Consider the following 19,172-nt stretch of genomic DNA (forward strand, 5'->3'; position numbering starts at 1 on the left):
GCCCAGTGATCTGGGTTTTAACAAGCCCTCTTCCAGGTGATTCTGATGCACACCAAAGTTTAAGAATCACTGTCTTAAATCTTTTGTATTTCTTTTGCGGATATTTTGAAAAGTTCTTAAGAACTCTGTCAAGGTTCTTGAACTATTTCAAGTAAAACTGAAGAGTAACTGCTACTGACTGAAGCACCTATAAAGTAGAGACAATCCTATTCCACGTACTTCCTTTATGGAAAGTGGGCCCTGAGCTTTAAGCCAAAGTAAGTAAATCTTATGCATTGCTTGTATAGTAAATAATCAAGCAGCACTCTCTTTGGATCATTCTCCGTAACACAATGGTTCTTTTACTCAGAACTCTTTTGATAGGCACTGTTTGTAATAGGATTTTGTTTGTCTTAAAAGGTGCATATGGAGGACAATGGTGGTCCAGTGGTAGAATTCTCATCTTCCGTGTGGGAGACCTGAGTTCAATTCCCAGCTAATGCATCTCATGCCACCATCCCTGCCAATGCAATTCACAGCCACCATCCCTCAGTAAGTGGAGGCCTGAATGTTCAGCAGAGCTTCTAGACCAAAAGGAACTAGGAAGAAAGGCCTGACAATCTACTTCCAAAAATCAGCCAATGAAAACCCTATCAATCACAAAGGTTTGATCTACAAATGATCATGGGATGGTAGAGGACCATGCAGCATTTTGTTGTTGTGCGTGGGGTTGCCAAAAGTCCGGAGCTAACTTGATGACAGTTAACAAAAACAAAAAGGTGGATCTACACTAGACCACAAAAACTGTTTCAATCCTCCAATAACTATAACGGTATATATCGCACACGTCCCTATGACATGTGTCTAATTCATGGCATTCTGGCATAGAGGAGTAATTTCAACACTGATCTGTAAAAATTAATTCAATAATACACTCAACTAACTATTACATGAACTCACACACTGGTTCAAATCATGACACTAATTTCTACAATATCGTTTTTATCTTTCAAATACACTGAACTTCATACTGAATCACCCGTATACTATTCTTTCCTCTCATACTTACAACAGTCATAAGCTGCTTGAAGACAAGTACTACACCTTGTCTCTCTTTTTTTTAATTGTACTTTAGATGAAGGTTTACAGAACAAACTAGTTTCTTATTAAACTGTTAGTATACATATTGTATGACATTGGTTAACAACCCCACGACATGTCAACACTCTCCCTTCTCGACCTTGGGTTCCCTATTACCAGCTTTCCTGTCGTCTCCTGCCTGCAAGTCCTTGCCCTCTAGGCTATGCCCCTTTTGTCTCGTTTTGTTTTATGGGCCTGTCTAATCTTTGGCTGAAGGGTGAGCCTCGGGGGTGACTTTATTACTGAGTTAAAATGGTGGCCAGGGGACAGCTAGTCTCTTTCTGTGTCTGAAGCACAAAGCAAGTGTTTTTCATTCAGTCAACAAATGTTTAATGAACAGCTACCACGTGCATTCACTGTGCCAGATGATGGGAGGCACAAAGGTGATACAGACAGTCCTTGTGTTCATGGAGCCATTTACTGAATGAACAGACATCACAAACAAATACAATGAAAAATTGAGAGAGTGCAGTCTGTATGAAAGATCCAGCTTGCCAACATGATACCTGAAATATCTTTCTTCAAAGGGGTACCTTATCGTTCCCTCTCTGACCCAAGGCCATAAATGTTAGAAAAAATATATTGGCAAGCCATTTAATCAACAGTTAATCTGATTTTAATATTCTCTATATACAGTAATACAAACAAAAGTCCTATGCATAATGCAAGGCTTTGCATTCCCTCATGGAAATGACAGGTTTGATATCCAAACCCCAAATAGCCAACAGAAAACCTACAAATTGCCAATTCTCAATTACAGATATTTTATTCTCTGACTTTATGACTGTCGATTAAGAAAAAAACTTTAAAGGCACCTATTACTCACTTGTAAAATGAGTACAGCAAGAGAAGCAACTGCCCACTTTACCAAGTAAAAAGCATTTGTCTAGAAACTTTCTAGAACACACACACAAACTGGTAATAGTAGCTGCCTCTGTACAGTGGGAATCTGGGGACAGAAGGGCACTTATTTTTCAAGTATATCCTTCTGTACTGTTAAATTTTTATTTTTAAATTATGTGGATATATTATTTTTCAATTTTAAAAAGTTAGTATAAAAATAACATAATTCTGTCTACAGTAGCATCTCCTTCATAACAGTGGGAATAAAATCTGTAGCCTGCCTATGTATTTGGGACTAGGATGACACAGGAATGGGAGTGCTGTTTGGGTCACAGAAATGCTCCTGAGGGGTCAGGGAACCCCCGAAACATCCACAGAAAGAACTCAGGAGTCCATGAACTTGGCTAATAATTATTTCTCTAATTTCATTAACTTCTAACTTAAGTTTAACATTTCCTTCAGTTACTAATGCAGGCAACGGTCTACAGCAGTACTAGCATTACCTGCTGTCTTTGTCACCAAAAGAAATCACAGATCTTTTCACATTCTATTACAGTGACTGCAGTTGTCAAAATATTTACACTCATCACTAGTTCAAATTTAAGACAATTAGATTCACCTCTAAATCTTGTCTTTTTACTGTGTTAACAATGTACCTATATATTACATATTTTAATATTTTGATAACTGTATTTCAATATAACTGGTTTCTCTGATTTTATTTTATGCATTTAAAACATCATGCTGAAGAGTTTCACCAGACTACAAAAAGATCTATAGCACAAAAAAGTTAAGAATCCCTGGATAATGATTCTCAAATCAGGTGCGATAATCCCCATTTGGAAATTGAAGGAGGAAGCATTTTCAGGTAATCCCAATTGGAATGCTACAAAAAATGAGTAGGCAGGGGATAGATGTGATAAAATTCCTGTTATGCCTGCAAAAGTTCCATGCAACCAAGTAGAAACTGAATGCTAATAGTGTCCCAGTTTTGATCCTCAAGGATCAAATAAACGGCATGACTGCCCTCATCCATACCATGCTTTCCCAAGTTTCCAAACTTAAGTGTTCATCCTAAAGAGTTCACTGGTATATTAATAATTTCTCTTCTCATTCTCTTCCCTTCCACTGAAGAGATTTGCATCACAAAATCTATTTTTTCCCCAATGACCACCTCAGCTGTCCAATCCAAAAAGAAGCATTTCTGAAAAACAAATACAATATTTTACCATCAATTATTCTGGACCCATTTATTACTCTGAGTTTCAGCTAATGATTTAGTTCTCTTGGCTGCTAATTTTCAAAGTTTTTAATTTTTTTCATCAATTTGATTGTTAACTCCTCTGCCAGAAACTGGAGAAGAAAGAAGGAAAATACGCTGATCAATTTGTTAATGCTTGATGGCTATAAAAATATATTTAATTGGCAAGAGAAAAAAAAAGTGAAACTATACCACAGAATAACACATGGGAATACTCTGTATATTTTACTCTTCCATACTCCTCCCTAGTTCTTATTATCGTATATAAGTGAAAATTGTTAATAAAAAATTGCAGTTGCCTGTACAAGCACTAATTTTAAGCCTACAAAAATTTAATCTTTAAAAGTACTGTTTGTGATGTTTCCCACTGAACAGATGAAGAAATGTAGCTAAATAAAATTAAGTAATTCACCTTACCCAGAGGGAAAGTGGCAGAGGCCGGAATTGAAACCTAAATTACAATTTCAAAGTTCCAACCACTTCATCAAATCAGTAGTACAATTTAGTGTCAACTCTCCAATCAACACTCGTCCTTTGCTCAAAAAGAAAAGAAAGCTGCAAGCAAAGCTAGCAGGCAGGCTGACACTTCCACTTTGCATCCCTCTCACTTCAGTGCAATGCTAGCTGACAGGAAAAAAGTAACATAAAAGCACATATAAGGAAATGGTGCTGAGGAGACTCTAAGTGACCATCAATTTCCTCCACAGTACGAATTCCAGAAGAAACTGTCCTGCATGGTGGAATATGCAAATTTGAAGTTCTGTTCATTAAAGTAATGTAGACAAGCCAAATAATCAAGTGTCAGCTTTAAAATAAAATCAAATAATGATGATGAACATTCTGCTACTTTGGTCTCCTTCAATGGCTCATTCCTACCTTTTCTCATGCTCTCCCCTATGTACCCATTACCGTTTTCTACCTCAACTCTACTTGAAATGAAATGGACTTAAACTGAAATGAAGATACAGAGCTGTATATGTAGTAATACAACCAAACTCAATCCTAGCACCCAGGGTCATGGCCAACAATTATTACAAACTTTCTACTACTTAAGTGCCAAGCTAGGTATCTAGCCTGTCTTTTAGAAAAACAAAAACTGCTGTCAAGTCAATTCTGGCTCATGGTGACCCCATGTGTGTCAGAATAGAACTGTGCTCCACGGAGTTTTCAACGGCTGATTTTTTGGATGTACACTGCCAGGGCTTTCTTCTGAGGCTTCTCTGGGTGGACTCAAACCTCCAACCTTTCAGTTAGCAGCCCAGTGCACTATTTGCACTACTCAAGGACCCCCACAGCCTGTTTTAGATACTGTACTGAATAAAATACAGTATAAGATGTGATACTTAAGGCATTGAGCTAGTTAGGAGAGTATCTATTTTCTATTCTCTCTGTCTCTCTTACACACACACACACTCTCTCTCTCTCTCAAACCTCAAGTGAGAAACATGAGATATAAAATTAAAATAGACCCAAGTGGTATGGAATAAATGTACTACCAAAATCCAAAAAATTTACAGTGATGACTAAGAGTGGTAAAAATGGTGAAAGAAAATGTCATAAAACCCAGGGAGCTGATCACAACCAAAACATACAGATGTTGTGTTGTTGTTTTTAGTTGCTGTCTAGTCGATTCTGACTCACTGGCAACCCTATGCGTAGATTTTTGTAAGATACATCTTCATATTAGAATGAATTTAAGTCTACGTGAATCATGTGAAGTAGTTTTTGTCTTATTCATCTCGAGGAAAAATCAGTACCAGATAACGGACAAATTAATTAATCCCCATTTAAAAAGAAAAAGAAAAATCTTAAATCAAATTGACAGCATCTCAGTAGTGTTAAGTTTTAATGTATTAATATCTTCCTAATATTAAGTTTCCCGTTTGTTAGTTCTTTTCATCTGATTAACATTCTGGACAATATGCCCAGTAGGCAGACATGTGGGTTCACAAATGCAAGTTAATTTCTACAGCCAAAAGCACCTTAAAGGTCACTTAGTCCAATTCTATTCCACAAATGAGGAAACTCAGGGCCAGGAAGGTTAAATAATTTCTTTGAGGTCACCTAAAACTCATCCTTTGCTACTTTGAAAATAAGTATGAAGTGCTTTCTTTAAAAGGATTTTGGAGACTTCTTTTATAGTTCTTGATTTAACAAAATATTCTAGTCTCATTAAAACACCTTACAAACTTAAGGTTTGTGAAAAACACACTAAGCATACTAACACATCTTAGGACAAACTATGGATTAAAATATTTTAACTTCTTAACTTTTGGTCATGATGTAATTTACCCACGAGGAGATCTCTCAGGGCAGCTCCCTGGCTAATGCCTCATTCTCAGGATGGCAGCCCCAACCAGTACATGCATACTAACTTCACTGACCCCCTGGCCGACAGACTTAGACACCTGATGCAAGCCAGACCAATCAAACTCTCCATTTTAGGAACCTGGAATTCCGAACCCAAAGAAACATAATAACAATGATGATAATAATGGCTAATATTTATTAAAAGCTAGTGCTGCATGCCACAAACCATTCATGCATGCTGAAATTCATGTAATCCTCCCAACAACCTCAGGAGATTTTACAGATAAGGTTAATCTGTCCAAGGACTCAAACCCGTATAGTCTGACTCCAGAACACTGGCACACAGGCACTTTACTGTCTATGCTCCTTCTCAAAAGATTGGGAATTGTTAGCATTGAGTGACATCAGTGTCACCTGCTGCTTAAAGGCCATAGTTGCCCTGGTTCCTGCTCTTCCCAAGCCTTGACTGTTCAACACTTCCCTGGAGTCTGAAAAACATCCTCCAGGATCCTTAAAATAACCAGATTTGGTTCCTTTTACTTGACACCAACCTAACCATTCCACCTATCAAATATTTATAAGCCTCACCTTCAGAAAGCAGATACTGAAGAAATAGAAACATACACCACAGATAAATCATTCCTTTAAATTTTTTTGATAAGAATGTGTTTACAAAAGGATTCGCAAGTTGCTTTCAAAATATCAGTCCCTTAGGCTGAAATCTTTAATGACTCCTCCACGGGATAAGAAGGTACAGAACAAGAGAGCTGTAACTGGACCTTAGCTATCATTTAGTTCCAAATCAGCAAGTTCTCAAAGCACTCACTTTGTGGATGAAGCAGTGCAACCCTGTGTTGACAATCAGACCCTGGAGTCAACTGCCCATTGGGCCTAAATTCAAATCCTGGTTCTACCAAGTTCTAGTCTAAGTAGATAACCTTGAGCAATTCAGTTAATCTCTAAAGCCTTAGGTTCTTTCTCTGGAAGAAATAACAGCACCTACACATCCTAGGGTTTAAAATGAGCTCTAAATCATGTACTGAGTTTTTCAAGTACCTAGCACATGCTCAACACATTCACCAACACACTCTCAATAAATGTTAGCTACAACGGTAGTGATGAACAAACAACCTGAGGCTCAGAGAAGTAGTAACTTTCCTAGATAATATGGGTACTTATGGACAGAACCGGAACTAGAAACAAGGCCCCCAGATTTCACCTCAATGTTCTTTTCTTCTACACCACCCCACAAACTCATAGGGCGTAACATTCAAAACTATCTATCATCTGATATAATACTACCTCTTTCAATCTAATCTCACCCTCAACTTTTATTCATTCATCGACCAAATATTTCATTGAATGCCTTCATGTTCTGAACAGTCTCTAGTGCTGAAGAAACAAAAGAGAACAAAATCTCTACCCTTGGGAAATTTCTATCAGCTGGGGGAGAAAGAATAGGCAAGGACACACAAACATATAACATGGATGGAGCTTCCTTTAGTTTTTTCTTAAGATCCACAGAACTTGCCTTAAACATTCCTGCACTCTTGTATTTGCTTCAACATGCGCTACATCTGGAAAGCCTCCTGCCTTTTCTCCATACAACCAAAGCTCAAAGCTCAAACTGCTATCTCTCTCTAAGAAGTCTTCTCTGCATATATCCCAGTAACAGTTTTTTCTCACTCCTCTCAACTGCACTGACATTTAACTTTTTCTAGTGCTCTCTTGATGTCTGATGCCCTGGTAGTTTTTGCTGATTTTCCAGATACATGTTTTTCAGCTCAATGACTCATTCAAGCTTGCTAGAGTCAAGGTCTGTATCTTACTGTTCTTTTACTCCTAACAACACTTTAGCACACAGTTTTACGCATACATTTTAACACAGAGACCCTCTCCCCTTTAGTTTCTCAGTGTCTTATTTAGCTAACACCTGGCATTGAGATAATAACTGTCACATAGCATTTTACTTTAATTGAAAGAAAAAATGCTTAATGTTTTCACAATATTTACAAAATTGTATTTTATATCTTTTTTTGAACGCTTGATTATGAAACACGTAGTTATCAGTGCCAACAATAATCCTGAAAGGTAGAAAGACTGAACATATTCCTACCCTATCTTTCAGAACACTGCTTAAAATATTAATGGCAAAAAATTAGACAACATGAAGGCAGAAATGGCAATAAAATCGGTCAGAGTCCCCCCCTTTAAAAAAAAAAAAAAAAAACCTAAAACTAAAGCACATGCTTCATGTTGACTTAGGTTCATTCTAATAAGAAAATATATCTTACAAAAATCTGTACACAGGGTTGCCAATGAGTCACAATCGACTAGACAGCAACTAAAAACAACAACCCAACATCACCACACACACCTATGAGAGAGCTAATTAGCACAAGACAAAGACTAATATTGCAGCCATACCTATGTGTAGAAAATTTCATATTTAAAGAGGTCTCTGGCCAAAGGGGGAAAAAAGATGCAATATTTATGAATATACAGTAATAAAAAGGCAACCAAAAGAATTCCTGGAAATTTTACCAAATTCTGCTAATAAATTATATATTAGTGTCCCATAAAAGCACAGCTCTTGGTATAAAAAAAGAAATAGAAGTTCATTAAACACTCAACAAACATTTATCAAGCATATACTATGTGCTACGCACAGTTCTGGGCAATCGGAAGACAATGAACAAAACAAGAAGATTCTTGAGCTTATAGAGATTACATTCTAGCAGGAGACAATCTAAATAACAAATTAGGATCGTTTCCTACAAATTTCTCATATGCTTAACATAACATAATGGTGCCAATACGGTGAGAAGCAACTACAAAGAAAAAAAAAAGACAAAATTTGAAAAGCCAAAAGCAAATGTCAGAAACAGTTCAATGATGAAAAAAACTACACTTCCTAACAATTTAATATTCTGACCAAATCAAGATCATCTTTTTAAGTTGCCAAAATTAGAAAAAGCAAAAATATTACATACTAAAACTGTAATAAATTTAATATTTATGTAGTAGTTCAGAAGATAATTCAGGGTTCTGTACAAGGTCAATACGGAAGCATAGTGGTTAGGAGAATGGGATTTTGTGACATTAAAAGCAAGGACTTGAATGCCAGCTCTGCCACTTGCTAGCTGTGAGGCCCTTCAGTTTCTTCATCTATAAAATAGGAATCAAAATACCTCATACGGCTGTGACAAGGATTAAATAATAAAAACTGGAAAACAATCCAAATATCCAACAAAAAATAAATGGATGAATATAGTGCATCAGTTCAATGAAATACTACTTAGCAGTAAAACGAATGGATCGACACACACACAACACAGATGACTCTCAAATGCATCATCATGAGCGAAAGATGCCAGACACAAAATAGTATAATTCCATGTATATGAAATTTTTGAAAAGGTAAAACTAATCTATAAAGAAAGAAAATCAGAGGTTGCTTGAACTAGGGTGGAGGGGGACTGACTACAAAGGAACACAAAGGAACTTGCCGGGGTGTTGGAAAAGTTCTGTATCTTGACGGTTCTGTAACTTATACCTCAAAGGACTGAATGAGATAATACACATGAAGCCCTTAAAACAGTAACAAGGACATAGGAAGTATTCAATAAATGGTAGCTTTTTCAAAAAAAAAAAAAAAAAATTTTTTTTTTTTTTTTTAATTTAAAACATCAACACTTACGGGGAGGTGGCAAAATGGCTGATCAAAATCTGGTTGTTTAGATTCCAAACAAATAAAAGTTTATAGTATCTGACTGAGGCCAAGTGCCATGACCTAGACTACAAAGACCAAGCTATAGGAAGATCCCAACTGGCAAATGTCAGACAAAAGATGATGAAAATAAGGACAGGGAAGAAAAGAAGTAAAAGATGCCTGCTTGCCAAAAGAAAAGGATCAAAGGAACAATATTCTCAGCAATGATAAGAGTGCCACCAATGTCAAGGAACACCTAGATTACCTCAATCAGGCACTGTCTGAATGTAATTCCAAACCGAGTCAAGGACTTTATAAAGTCTAACGATAGTCCAGAAGCTACGCACAAAGGAGAGAGTCCTTAATTTTATTGTTGGGGGTGGGATGTAAAGGAGGATGAACATCCATCAACGCTAATATTAATCAAAGGATTTTGCCAAGCCAAAGAGAGAAGGGGTCACTTTGTGGACATTTTTTAAAATGCCAAGCAAAAATTAGTACATTCATAAGCCCTCCCCCACCCCCCAATTCTACATGATTTTAAAAAATGCTTATGAAGGTAACTAATTACAACATGTAGATTCTGGAAGTTGGGTTGAAACACAACTCAAGTGAAACACAAAACAAAACATCTGTGAAATTTATATCAAGGCAGAACTTTTTTTGTTTTGTTTTTTGTTTTTAAACAAATAGTGCTGCTTAAAGTCCTGTAAACAAGACCAGAAGAACTAAACGGAATGCCACTCAAAAAAGCGCAAGTCTTCTTACATGTTAATTTAAGAAAAAAAGAAGAGATGGGAAAAAATATCCCAATTGGACACTCTGGGAAGCAAGACTTTCAACTATAAATCTCAACTGTCAGGGTTTGTTTTGATTTTAAGGACCTCCACTTGTCACTTTAAAGAGGCAGAAGAGACAGAGAAAAAGGTTAGAAGCCCTGGGTTTCAACTATGGTTCTATCGGAATTTGGATTTCTTCTTTCTTAAAAACTGGGGAGTTGAGGCAGGAGACTGAAAAGAATCCAACTTTCGCACTCATGTTCTAGATTGAAAATCACAAGTTTTACTGAAAAGGTTAATAGTACCGTGCTGTGACAGGAGTTAAGCACTTATTTTCAACACAACATGAAAAAAACTGCAAATTTTCTTCCTAAATTCAGATAAAATACCAAGACAACTAAGGACCAAATTTTGCTGATCATTGTACACATACATACATACCTTCCAGAGTTTAACTCTTCATTCTGGACAGGTTTCTTGACTCTTACCAAACCAAAATAATAAAATCCAAGTAATTATACACCTAATTGATACTTAGATTCCTAAGCTACCTTTTTTTTGGATCAAAACCCATAAAATAACACTAACAGAAATTTAACTTTGTGGAAACCCAAAGCTGTGTTTTTAAGCGTTATTAAAGAAAATTCAACCCATTATGTACACACTATAATTATTCTATTTTAATTATCCTTTCAACGGAAAACTGAGCGAAGCTGGGAACAAATTTTCTTTAAAAAAAAATCAAAATGTCATTCAACATTAAACTTCAGGCGTATATGCTGGATTCTCATTTTATTTATTTTAAAAACGTTGAGCGCTCATCCCGCTATTACGGCTATATTCATTTCCCACTGAAAAGGTTGTCTTTCAAAAAATCAAACACCAAAGAAAAATGTGATTAAATCACAGTTGAAAATAGTAATAACGGGGTAATATAATGAGATCAGAACCTGAGTAGCCAATGAAAAGCATAAAAGCATTTCCTTCAATATTAATAGACAAAAGAGAAAACCAATCACAGAAACCTCGTGCCGTTTTTTGACAGTCACAGAAGCAAGAGAACCAATCCACACACGCCCGGGGTTGACAATAAGGCGGGACCGTAGGTTCATTGAAGAAATTCTTGAGGGTGCAGTTACTATTAACTTCGCATGCAAGGAACACTAGAGAGTCACAAACACTGTCAAGTCAGACGAAATTTAACTGTATGTAAAATTCAAGCCACTACCATGGGAGGGGAGGAAGCATCATTTCTGCTAAAAGGCATTGTAACATCAAATAAACAACGGCCAATTCATATGCACGAGGTCTTCAACTTCTAAATGACCACCATCCACTACTGACAATTCTCAGGGACAGAGCGTGGGCACCGCGCACGCCGACTGCTCTTCCCAAACATCCGTCGTTCATTCCTAACGCTACGCGCCGAGCGGGCGCCGTCCTAGCGAGGCTGGCAGAGCCGTCCCGCGCGGGGCCGGGGTGCGAGCCCTTCGCGTCTCCCTAACGCTACCTACACCGTGGTAGTCGCGGCCCCCGCCCTCCCCCGCCGCAGTGCTGCACCACTCACCCCGCTGCAACATCCCGGACGGGGGAGCGACGAGCGAACATTACCTTGCTAGGAGAAAAACGATGTTTGTTTTTTAAAGCACTTTACTTTTCATAAGTCATTTCAAAGAGAACCCAATGCAAAAGCAAATTTAAAAGTCGGTAGAAAAAAAAGTCTTTCCTAGCCGAAAGATCCCGCGCTCATTAATCAACCCGGCACCGGGGTGGAAAAAAAAGGTAAACAGAGACCGTACGCCAAGTGCGGCTAAAGCATCCCCTGCGCCATTCCCGGCCGCCGCTTACGGCAAGGCCCCCTTACGGCAGCGTAAGCAGCGCTGCGAGCTAATCACAACACTGGGACGCAACAACATGGCGGCCGCGGGCGGGCGCTGCGCCGGCCGAGAGGGTTTACGCTACTCCGCCGGCGTAAGGTCCCATCCATTGGAGCGGCAGCGGCGCCCTCCAGCGAGCGTAAAGCGCTCTGTGAATGGCGAGGCCCGACTGACAAAGGGGAGGGGGGAGGAGGGAAGGGGGGGTAATAAACACTCGAGTCCCTACCGATTCCTCCTCCTTCTCCATCCCGGTGGGCATCTGGGGCACGGCCCGGTTGATGGAGACGCAGTCGTTGAGATCAGGCATGTCCTTGCCGCGGTAGATAGGCAGCGGTTTGGCGGCGTCCAGCGCCCGCGCTCGGAAGGAGAGTTTACTCATTGTCTCCCCGCCTTACAGGAACAGCCCGGGCGGCGGCGTCGGGGCGGGCGGGGAGGGGGGGAGGACTCCCGCCGCCTCCTCCACCTCCTTCCTCAGTGCAGCGCGGCCGGCCCGCTCCTCCTCCTCCTCCTCACTGGCCCCGGCCACAGCATGGGCGCCCACCCCACCCGAAAACAGCCCCCCGCCGCCCGCGGCCGCTTCCACACACTAGATCCGCCGCTCGCCCGCCCGATCCGCTCCCTGCGCCATGGCCAACATGGCGGACATTACCACAGCGGCGGCGAGCGATCCCGGCAGCCCGCGCGAGAGCGCGCCCCCGCCGCGGGGACGCGCCTCGCCCTCTCCCTCCCTCCTTCCTCTCCCTTCCCCTCCCTTGCCTACCCACCCACTCTCTCCGCGGCGCTGCCGGCCCGCGGGAGCGTGCTCAGCCTCCGGCCGCTGGGAGGAGAGTGGGCGACGGCGCCCCTCCGCTGGCCGGCCGCTGCTGTCGCGGCGTGGCAGGTGCCAGGTGCGCAAGTTAACCCGTGCCCCAGAACCTGCGCCTCTGCCTCCGCGGCCGCAGCATCCCGCTCCTTGGGTGCCCGGGAGGAAGGCGCCGGTCAAAACACCGCGGCGCCTAACAGCGCGTACGGGCTGAAGTCTGTGAGCGGGAAAGGAAGATGCCGATTACCCGAGCATGTATTTATAAAGCGCCCGTCTCCAAGGCGCGCCTAGGGCAGGCTAACGCATCTTCCAAATCGCACATCCCGGGAAGGTGCAAACGGTCCATTCCGTCTGCCCTGCCACAGGCGAGCCGACCTGCGGGGTCTCACCCACCCCGAAGCGCGCGCGCGCGCCCCAGCCCACTTCCCCGCGTCCTTTCGTCAGTACCTGACCGGTAGAGCGCTCCCAGATAAGGCACCGTCGCTCATCTTCGCCTTCGCTGGGAGGACGCTAATGGGAGCAGAAGGGGTTAATGGTTTGAGGCTGCTGGATGCAACAAGTGTACTGGAACCTGTCCCTCAAACTTCTGTAGAGTTATTTGGAAGATGGCAGGTATTTCTCAGATTTCAAAAAAAAAATAAGTTTTTAGAAATTAAAATTACAAAATTTGACCAAGACCGCACACATTTCCAAAGAGGCAGATAGATGTGCAAGATATTGGGTGCTGTGGAAGATGCAAAGAAGTTAGAAATAAAGTCTCTGCCCTCCTGCAGCTTTCACATTAATGGAATGACAGAAGAGTCGGAAAGGTGATAACAGTGAGAGATGTAAATAGATGAACAGCTGGAAAAAATAAATGACAGCAAAAGATAAAAGTACTTGAAGAAAACTTTACAGGAGATGACACAAGGCACATGATTCATTATCAAATGAGTTGTACAGGTAATAAATGCCATGAAAGTTCAGAGAAAGGAGACATTACTTTAACCTGAGCTGGTCAGAGAAAGCCCTAAAAAAAAAAAAAAAAGGAGGAGGGGAAATCAAGTAATTGATATTGCTGACATCAACTTCGCATAGCCAAGAGTTTCTTAGTTAAAGCGTTACAGGTTTCTCACAATATCCCTAGGATGAGTGCACAGATTTTATCAATTCTTAATAATTGGTAAACTCCCTAGCTGAGAGAAGGGTTTGCTGAAGTCTAGCAGGGAAAAAATTGATTCATAGTCATTTGTACGTGACATCGAAATGGTATCTCTCCATCCATTATGGAAACCCTGGTGGTATAGCGGTTAAGAGCTATGGCTGCTAACCGAAAGGTTGGCAGTTTAAATTCATCAGGCGCTCCTTGGAAGCCATATGGGGCAGTTCTACCCTGTCGTATAGCGTTGCTATGAGTCGGAATTGACTGGACCGCAAGGGGTTCGTTTTTTTAGTTTTCCATCCATTATCTCCTTCTTCCTACCCCCACTTCTTTCCCTCTTTTTCTCCCTCTTTCTCCCTCTTTTTCCCCTTCTTTTGAAGGCAGAATGGTGGATAAGGATTTCATAGTAGCTTCTAAACAATTTAACCAGTTTGGCCCAGCAAGACTCCAAGCGTTGTTTAGTGGAGCTTGAGTGTTTTCCATCACTTTGTTGTTGGAAACAATGGAGATGCTGTGACTCATTTCTTCTTGTAAGCAATACCTTCCTCAAGCTCATGGGCATGTCCCGCTCTGAGTGCTACCCTCTGAAGGAGTTTCAGTCCTCTGCAAGGAAGAATAAGAAGTTGTTGGGAGGCAGAAAGAGAAAAAAAGAAAGCAATTTAGTAAAGGAAATAAGTGAGTCATCTGTATTCCTAGCATTTCTCAGGTTCAAAAAGGATAGCTTTTTTCTATTCCCTATATTCATTGTTACTCTCAGGAAAGGAAGTTTTGAGTACCTGTGATATACCAGACTTTATAATGGTAAACCAAAAAAAAAAAAAACCAGTTGCCATCAAGTTGGTGCCAACTTATGGAGACACTGTATGTTTTTATTTATTTATTTATATTGTGCTTTAGGTAAAAATTTACAGCTCAAGTTAACTTCTCATTCAAAAATGTGTGCACATACTGTTTTGTAATATTATTGCAATTCCCACAATTTGACAGCACACTCCCCCTTTCTACCACAGGTTCTCGGTGTCCATTCATCCAGTTCCTGTCCCTCCCTGCCTTCTCGTCCTGCATTTGGTCTCATACATTTGATTGAACTAAGAAGCACGTTCCTCGTGTGTGTTGCCTGTCTAATCTTTGTCTGAAAAGTGGGCTTCGTGAATGGTTTCAGTTCTGAGTTAGCAGAGTGTCTGGGGGCCGTAGTTTTGGGGGTTCCTCCAGTCTTTGTCAGACCAGTAAGTCTGGTGTTTTTACATGAATGTGTCCATGTGTTTTAGAGTAGAACTGTGCATTATGGGGTTTTCAATGACTGTGATCTTTCAAAAGTAAATCACCAGGCCTTTCTTTTGAAGCACCTCTAGGTGGATTTGAACTGCCAACCTCTCAGTTAGTAGCTGAGCACCGCTTTGGTCACCCAGAGACTTTATATATATTATAACGGTACGTCATATATATTATCTCAATTAATTAAATTCCACTTAATTCTCATTATAACCCTGCAAAGAAATGTTATCATTTTACCACTAAGGAAACTAAGGCTCAGATAGATAATTTGTCTACACAAATAAGTGGTAGTTAATAACTAGGTTCAAATCCAGGTCTAGCCTGACTCCAAAACACATACTTTGTCAGCAATGCTACGCTGCTACCCAAGTTCCTCTCTTCTTATTGACCATTCAACATTCCAAAGTTGCTGATCCAAGGTGAACTACTGAAACTCTTCTATCAGGTTCCAGAGCCTAAAGATGTAATACCTCCAAGGAGGGCAGGAGCAATGGCTGCTCTGTTAAGCACTATATTTCCAGTTCTGTGCCTCACAATACATAGCAGGCACCTAGTATATATATTTGTTGACAGATGTTCCACCAGGAAATTCATTTATACTGACCCTATTCCACTCCATTTTAGGGTTCGGATACCTTCCTGGCCTGTCACCTGAACTAGCCGTCATTGCCAATAGTTGCTCTTGTTGTGGCCTACACTGCTCTCCAGCTTCCTGCCTTTGGGTTTAGGAATTTTAGAACCAGTTAAAACAATTCAAACAAACTTTTTGAAACCTAAAATTTAATTACAAGAATGGGTTTTTGCTGTAGTAGTTCTTGTTTTTGTCGTTGTTTTGTTCTTTTACTTTAGAATCGATTTCTTCCCCAAATCTCCATTTTCTCCTTGCCCTGTAGGCAGTGATTATAGAGCTGGGAATAAAACAGTTTGAGGCAAATAACACAATACACTTTTCAAGTGAGACACAGCCTGTGTTTTCTTGCCTTCCAATTCAGTGCTCAAAGTAGAATGTGCCTATGTTTCACATTTGGAAAGTAGCTTTTATTTGGATATAAATATTATTTCTCATAAAGTAACGTTTATTTGTAATCTAGTTCTTGAACACCCATTTAATTGTTAGTGCCAAACACAAAATATCTTTTCAACTTTTGAAGTAGATCCTCTTATGAAATGTCTTTATCAAAACATGTTTTGAATGGCTGTGCAGCCTAATAGCCTATTTTAATTTCAATGTAAGGCAGTGAGTATAGTCATTCTAAAATTGGTCCACTTCAAATATCCTCTGGACCAATTCCAAATGAAATGCACTTAGCCCAGCAAGTGTAATATATATAAACACCGAGAATTAGAACCAGTTTTAAAGCGATATCGAAAATAAAGCCAGTATCTAAATGTAGTCTAAATTAGAATTAATATCAAGTAACCATAAGAATTGAACTTACATTTCCAGTTTCCATTTCCTGTACTACAATCAGGGCAGGCAGCTTCCAAATAATGGGCAAATTACTTTTTGAAAGGAGCCTTAAAACTAGTAAACACAGTTGCTTTTCAACTATTTCAGAGTTTTGTAGATGTCACGTTCCTTTTAACTGGCTCCCTATTTCGGCAAACTCAGTTGAAAGTTAATTGGGTTAGTATGTGAGCTGCTTTCCCTACTCCTCCCCCTTATGTTCCCAGGAATGAGCCCAGTACCCGTAAAGCTTTGCTGCTTTCCATATGTAACCTGAATGTGGGGTTGGTTTGCTTTCATTACAATTAACCAGAGTCACTTTGCTGCTTCCAGTGCCCTTTACTGAGGCGGGCCTGAATCTTTGGGACTTAGGGAGCAAGACTGTATTCAAGTGACATGCCAGACATCTACGTCCACTTCTATATTCACCAGAGTGGGAATAAAAAAAAAATACCAGATGGTAAATAAAAATGTGTAGCTGTGGCTCAGTCTCTTAAAAGCATCACTCCTCAGACCTGGTTGGGATCACAGGGTGCCACCTTGTGTATAAGCCGACGATTTACTTCCCAGTTCCACAAAGGACGCAGATAGACTCAAAAATAATCAGTCCAAAAGCTCCGTGTTTTATTTACCAAGGCAAAATGAGACAGATGTAATTGAGGGAAACAGGTTTGAAAACACACAGCTCCTGAGGGTCCACAACACTCAATTTTAAATCACACCAACAGTCTGCCCCACCCCTGACCGGAAAACACACCCACTAGTCCACACATGAAACAGATTGATAGAGCTCACTCAGGCTTTTGGACGGGGATGCTAAAAATAAGCAAAGCTCTTGTGACAGAGCTAATGAATCTGACAGGGACGATTGTCCGTGTCCAAACAGTAAGCAAGCTACCTAGATGTAATTTCAGTACTTTGGATTTCTGAGAGGCAGTAATTCCATTGAGGTTATGAATATGATTCTACCTGTTTTAGTAAAGTGTATGATAGTCAGGTTTAAAATATGTCTGCACTTGCAACAGGGAAACACACTTCATTGGGGCAAGGCCAACCCAGCTACATTGCCCTTGAGAAATCTCACATTTGGAGAAAACCAGCTATAAATTCAGCACAGCTGCCATTCAGCTGTAGCCACTGTAACATTCATAGAAATGGGTAGGCCTTTCACAGTATTTTCAAAAGGGAGTTGGAGGGGGAGATCCTAGGACTTTGAGGGCTAACGTGAGTATCTGCCATTGGTCTAGGTCTCCTGTAATGTCTGTTCTTCTCAGCTGCCTACCCTGACCTCCTCCACTCACCCATCTTTTTCTCCTCAAGTGTCTCTGACAGGTAACTTGGAAGGTGGTTTCTCTCTTTCTGTGAAGGCAGCTTAGTCCCAATGACTTCCTGGCACATTTCAGACAACTGAAGCAGGCTTACAGTGCACAGCTAGCTAAGGTCCCACGGTGTTAGCTGAGAGGATTCCATTTAAGGAAACCTGGGTTGCTATTCCAAATGTGACTTCCCTCACTTTTGTTGTGTCTCTCTTGCCACCAAAGGACTATTGTTCATAAGCACAGATTTGCAAATGGAGTATGCAGTTGGAATCCTGAATTAAAACTGGTGAACTGATTTAGTAATAGCCATGCCCTATTGATCTTATCATTATCCCCTGAACTCAAGAGTGACTGGATAGGAGGCAGAAAGGAAAGCAACTTTATGTCTCTAAATTAGAAAACAGGCCTACCTCCTTTTCATTGGCTATTACTCGTGACTTTGGCAGGGGAAGAAACAGAAACCGTTGGGATAAAACGCTAATTACCTGAATGTTTGTTGGTTTACCCACAACTCCACACTTGCCTGGCTTCAGAAAACATTTAAAATAGCTTCTACACATTTCATAACATGGAGGAATCCGGAAGGCATTCTGCTGAGTGAAATTAGTCAGTTGCAAAAGGACAAATATTATATAAGACCACTATTACAAGAACTCGAGAAACAGTTTAAACAGAGAAGAAAATATTCTTTGAAGGTTATGAGAGGGGGGAAGGAGGGAAGGTGGGAGAGGAGTATTCACTAATTAGATGGTAGATAAGAACTACTTTAGGTGATGGGAAAGACAACACACAATACAGGTGAGGTCAGCACAACTGGACTAAACCAAAAGCAAATAAGTTTCCTGAATGAACTGAATGCTTCGAAAGCCAGCGTAGCAGGAGCAGGGGTTTGGGGACCATGGTTTCAGGGGATATCTAAGTCAATTGGCATAATGAAATCTATTAAGAAAATATTCTGCATCCCACTTTGGCGAGTGGCATCTGGGATCTTAAACACTAGCAAGTGGCCATCCAAGATGCATCAATTGGTCTCTACCCACCTGGATCAAAGGAAAATGAAGAACACCAAGGACACAAGGTAATTACAAGCCCAAGAGACAGAAAGGGCCACGTAAACCAGAGACTACATCAGCCTGAAACCAGAAGAACTAGATGCTATAACCAATGACTGCCCTGACAGGGAACACAACAGAGAACCCCTGAGGGAACAGGAGAACAGTGGGATGCAAACCCCAAATTCTTTTAAAAAGACCAGACTTAATAGTCTGACTGAGACTAGAAGGACCC

General features: G+C 40.6%; 1 protein-coding gene across 2 annotated transcripts in view; it reads right to left on the reverse strand.

Annotated features, from left to right (window-relative positions):
* Positions 1-12,355, reverse strand: part of EPC2 (enhancer of polycomb homolog 2) — a 153,669-nt gene extending 141,314 nt beyond the window's left edge. For both annotated transcript variants that reach the window (XM_064287170.1, XM_064287169.1), the window contains exon 1: positions 12,128-12,355. In XM_064287170.1, coding sequence (XP_064143240.1) covers positions 12,128-12,280 — 153 coding nt within the window. In that variant the 5' untranslated portion in view covers positions 12,281-12,355. The remainder of the gene's footprint in view (positions 1-12,127) is intronic.
* Positions 12,356-19,172: the final 6,817 nt, after the last annotated feature.

Source organism: Loxodonta africana, chromosome 6 (genome assembly GCF_030014295.1).
Source record: "Loxodonta africana isolate mLoxAfr1 chromosome 6, mLoxAfr1.hap2, whole genome shotgun sequence".
Taxonomy (NCBI): Eukaryota; Metazoa; Chordata; class Mammalia; order Proboscidea; family Elephantidae; genus Loxodonta; species Loxodonta africana.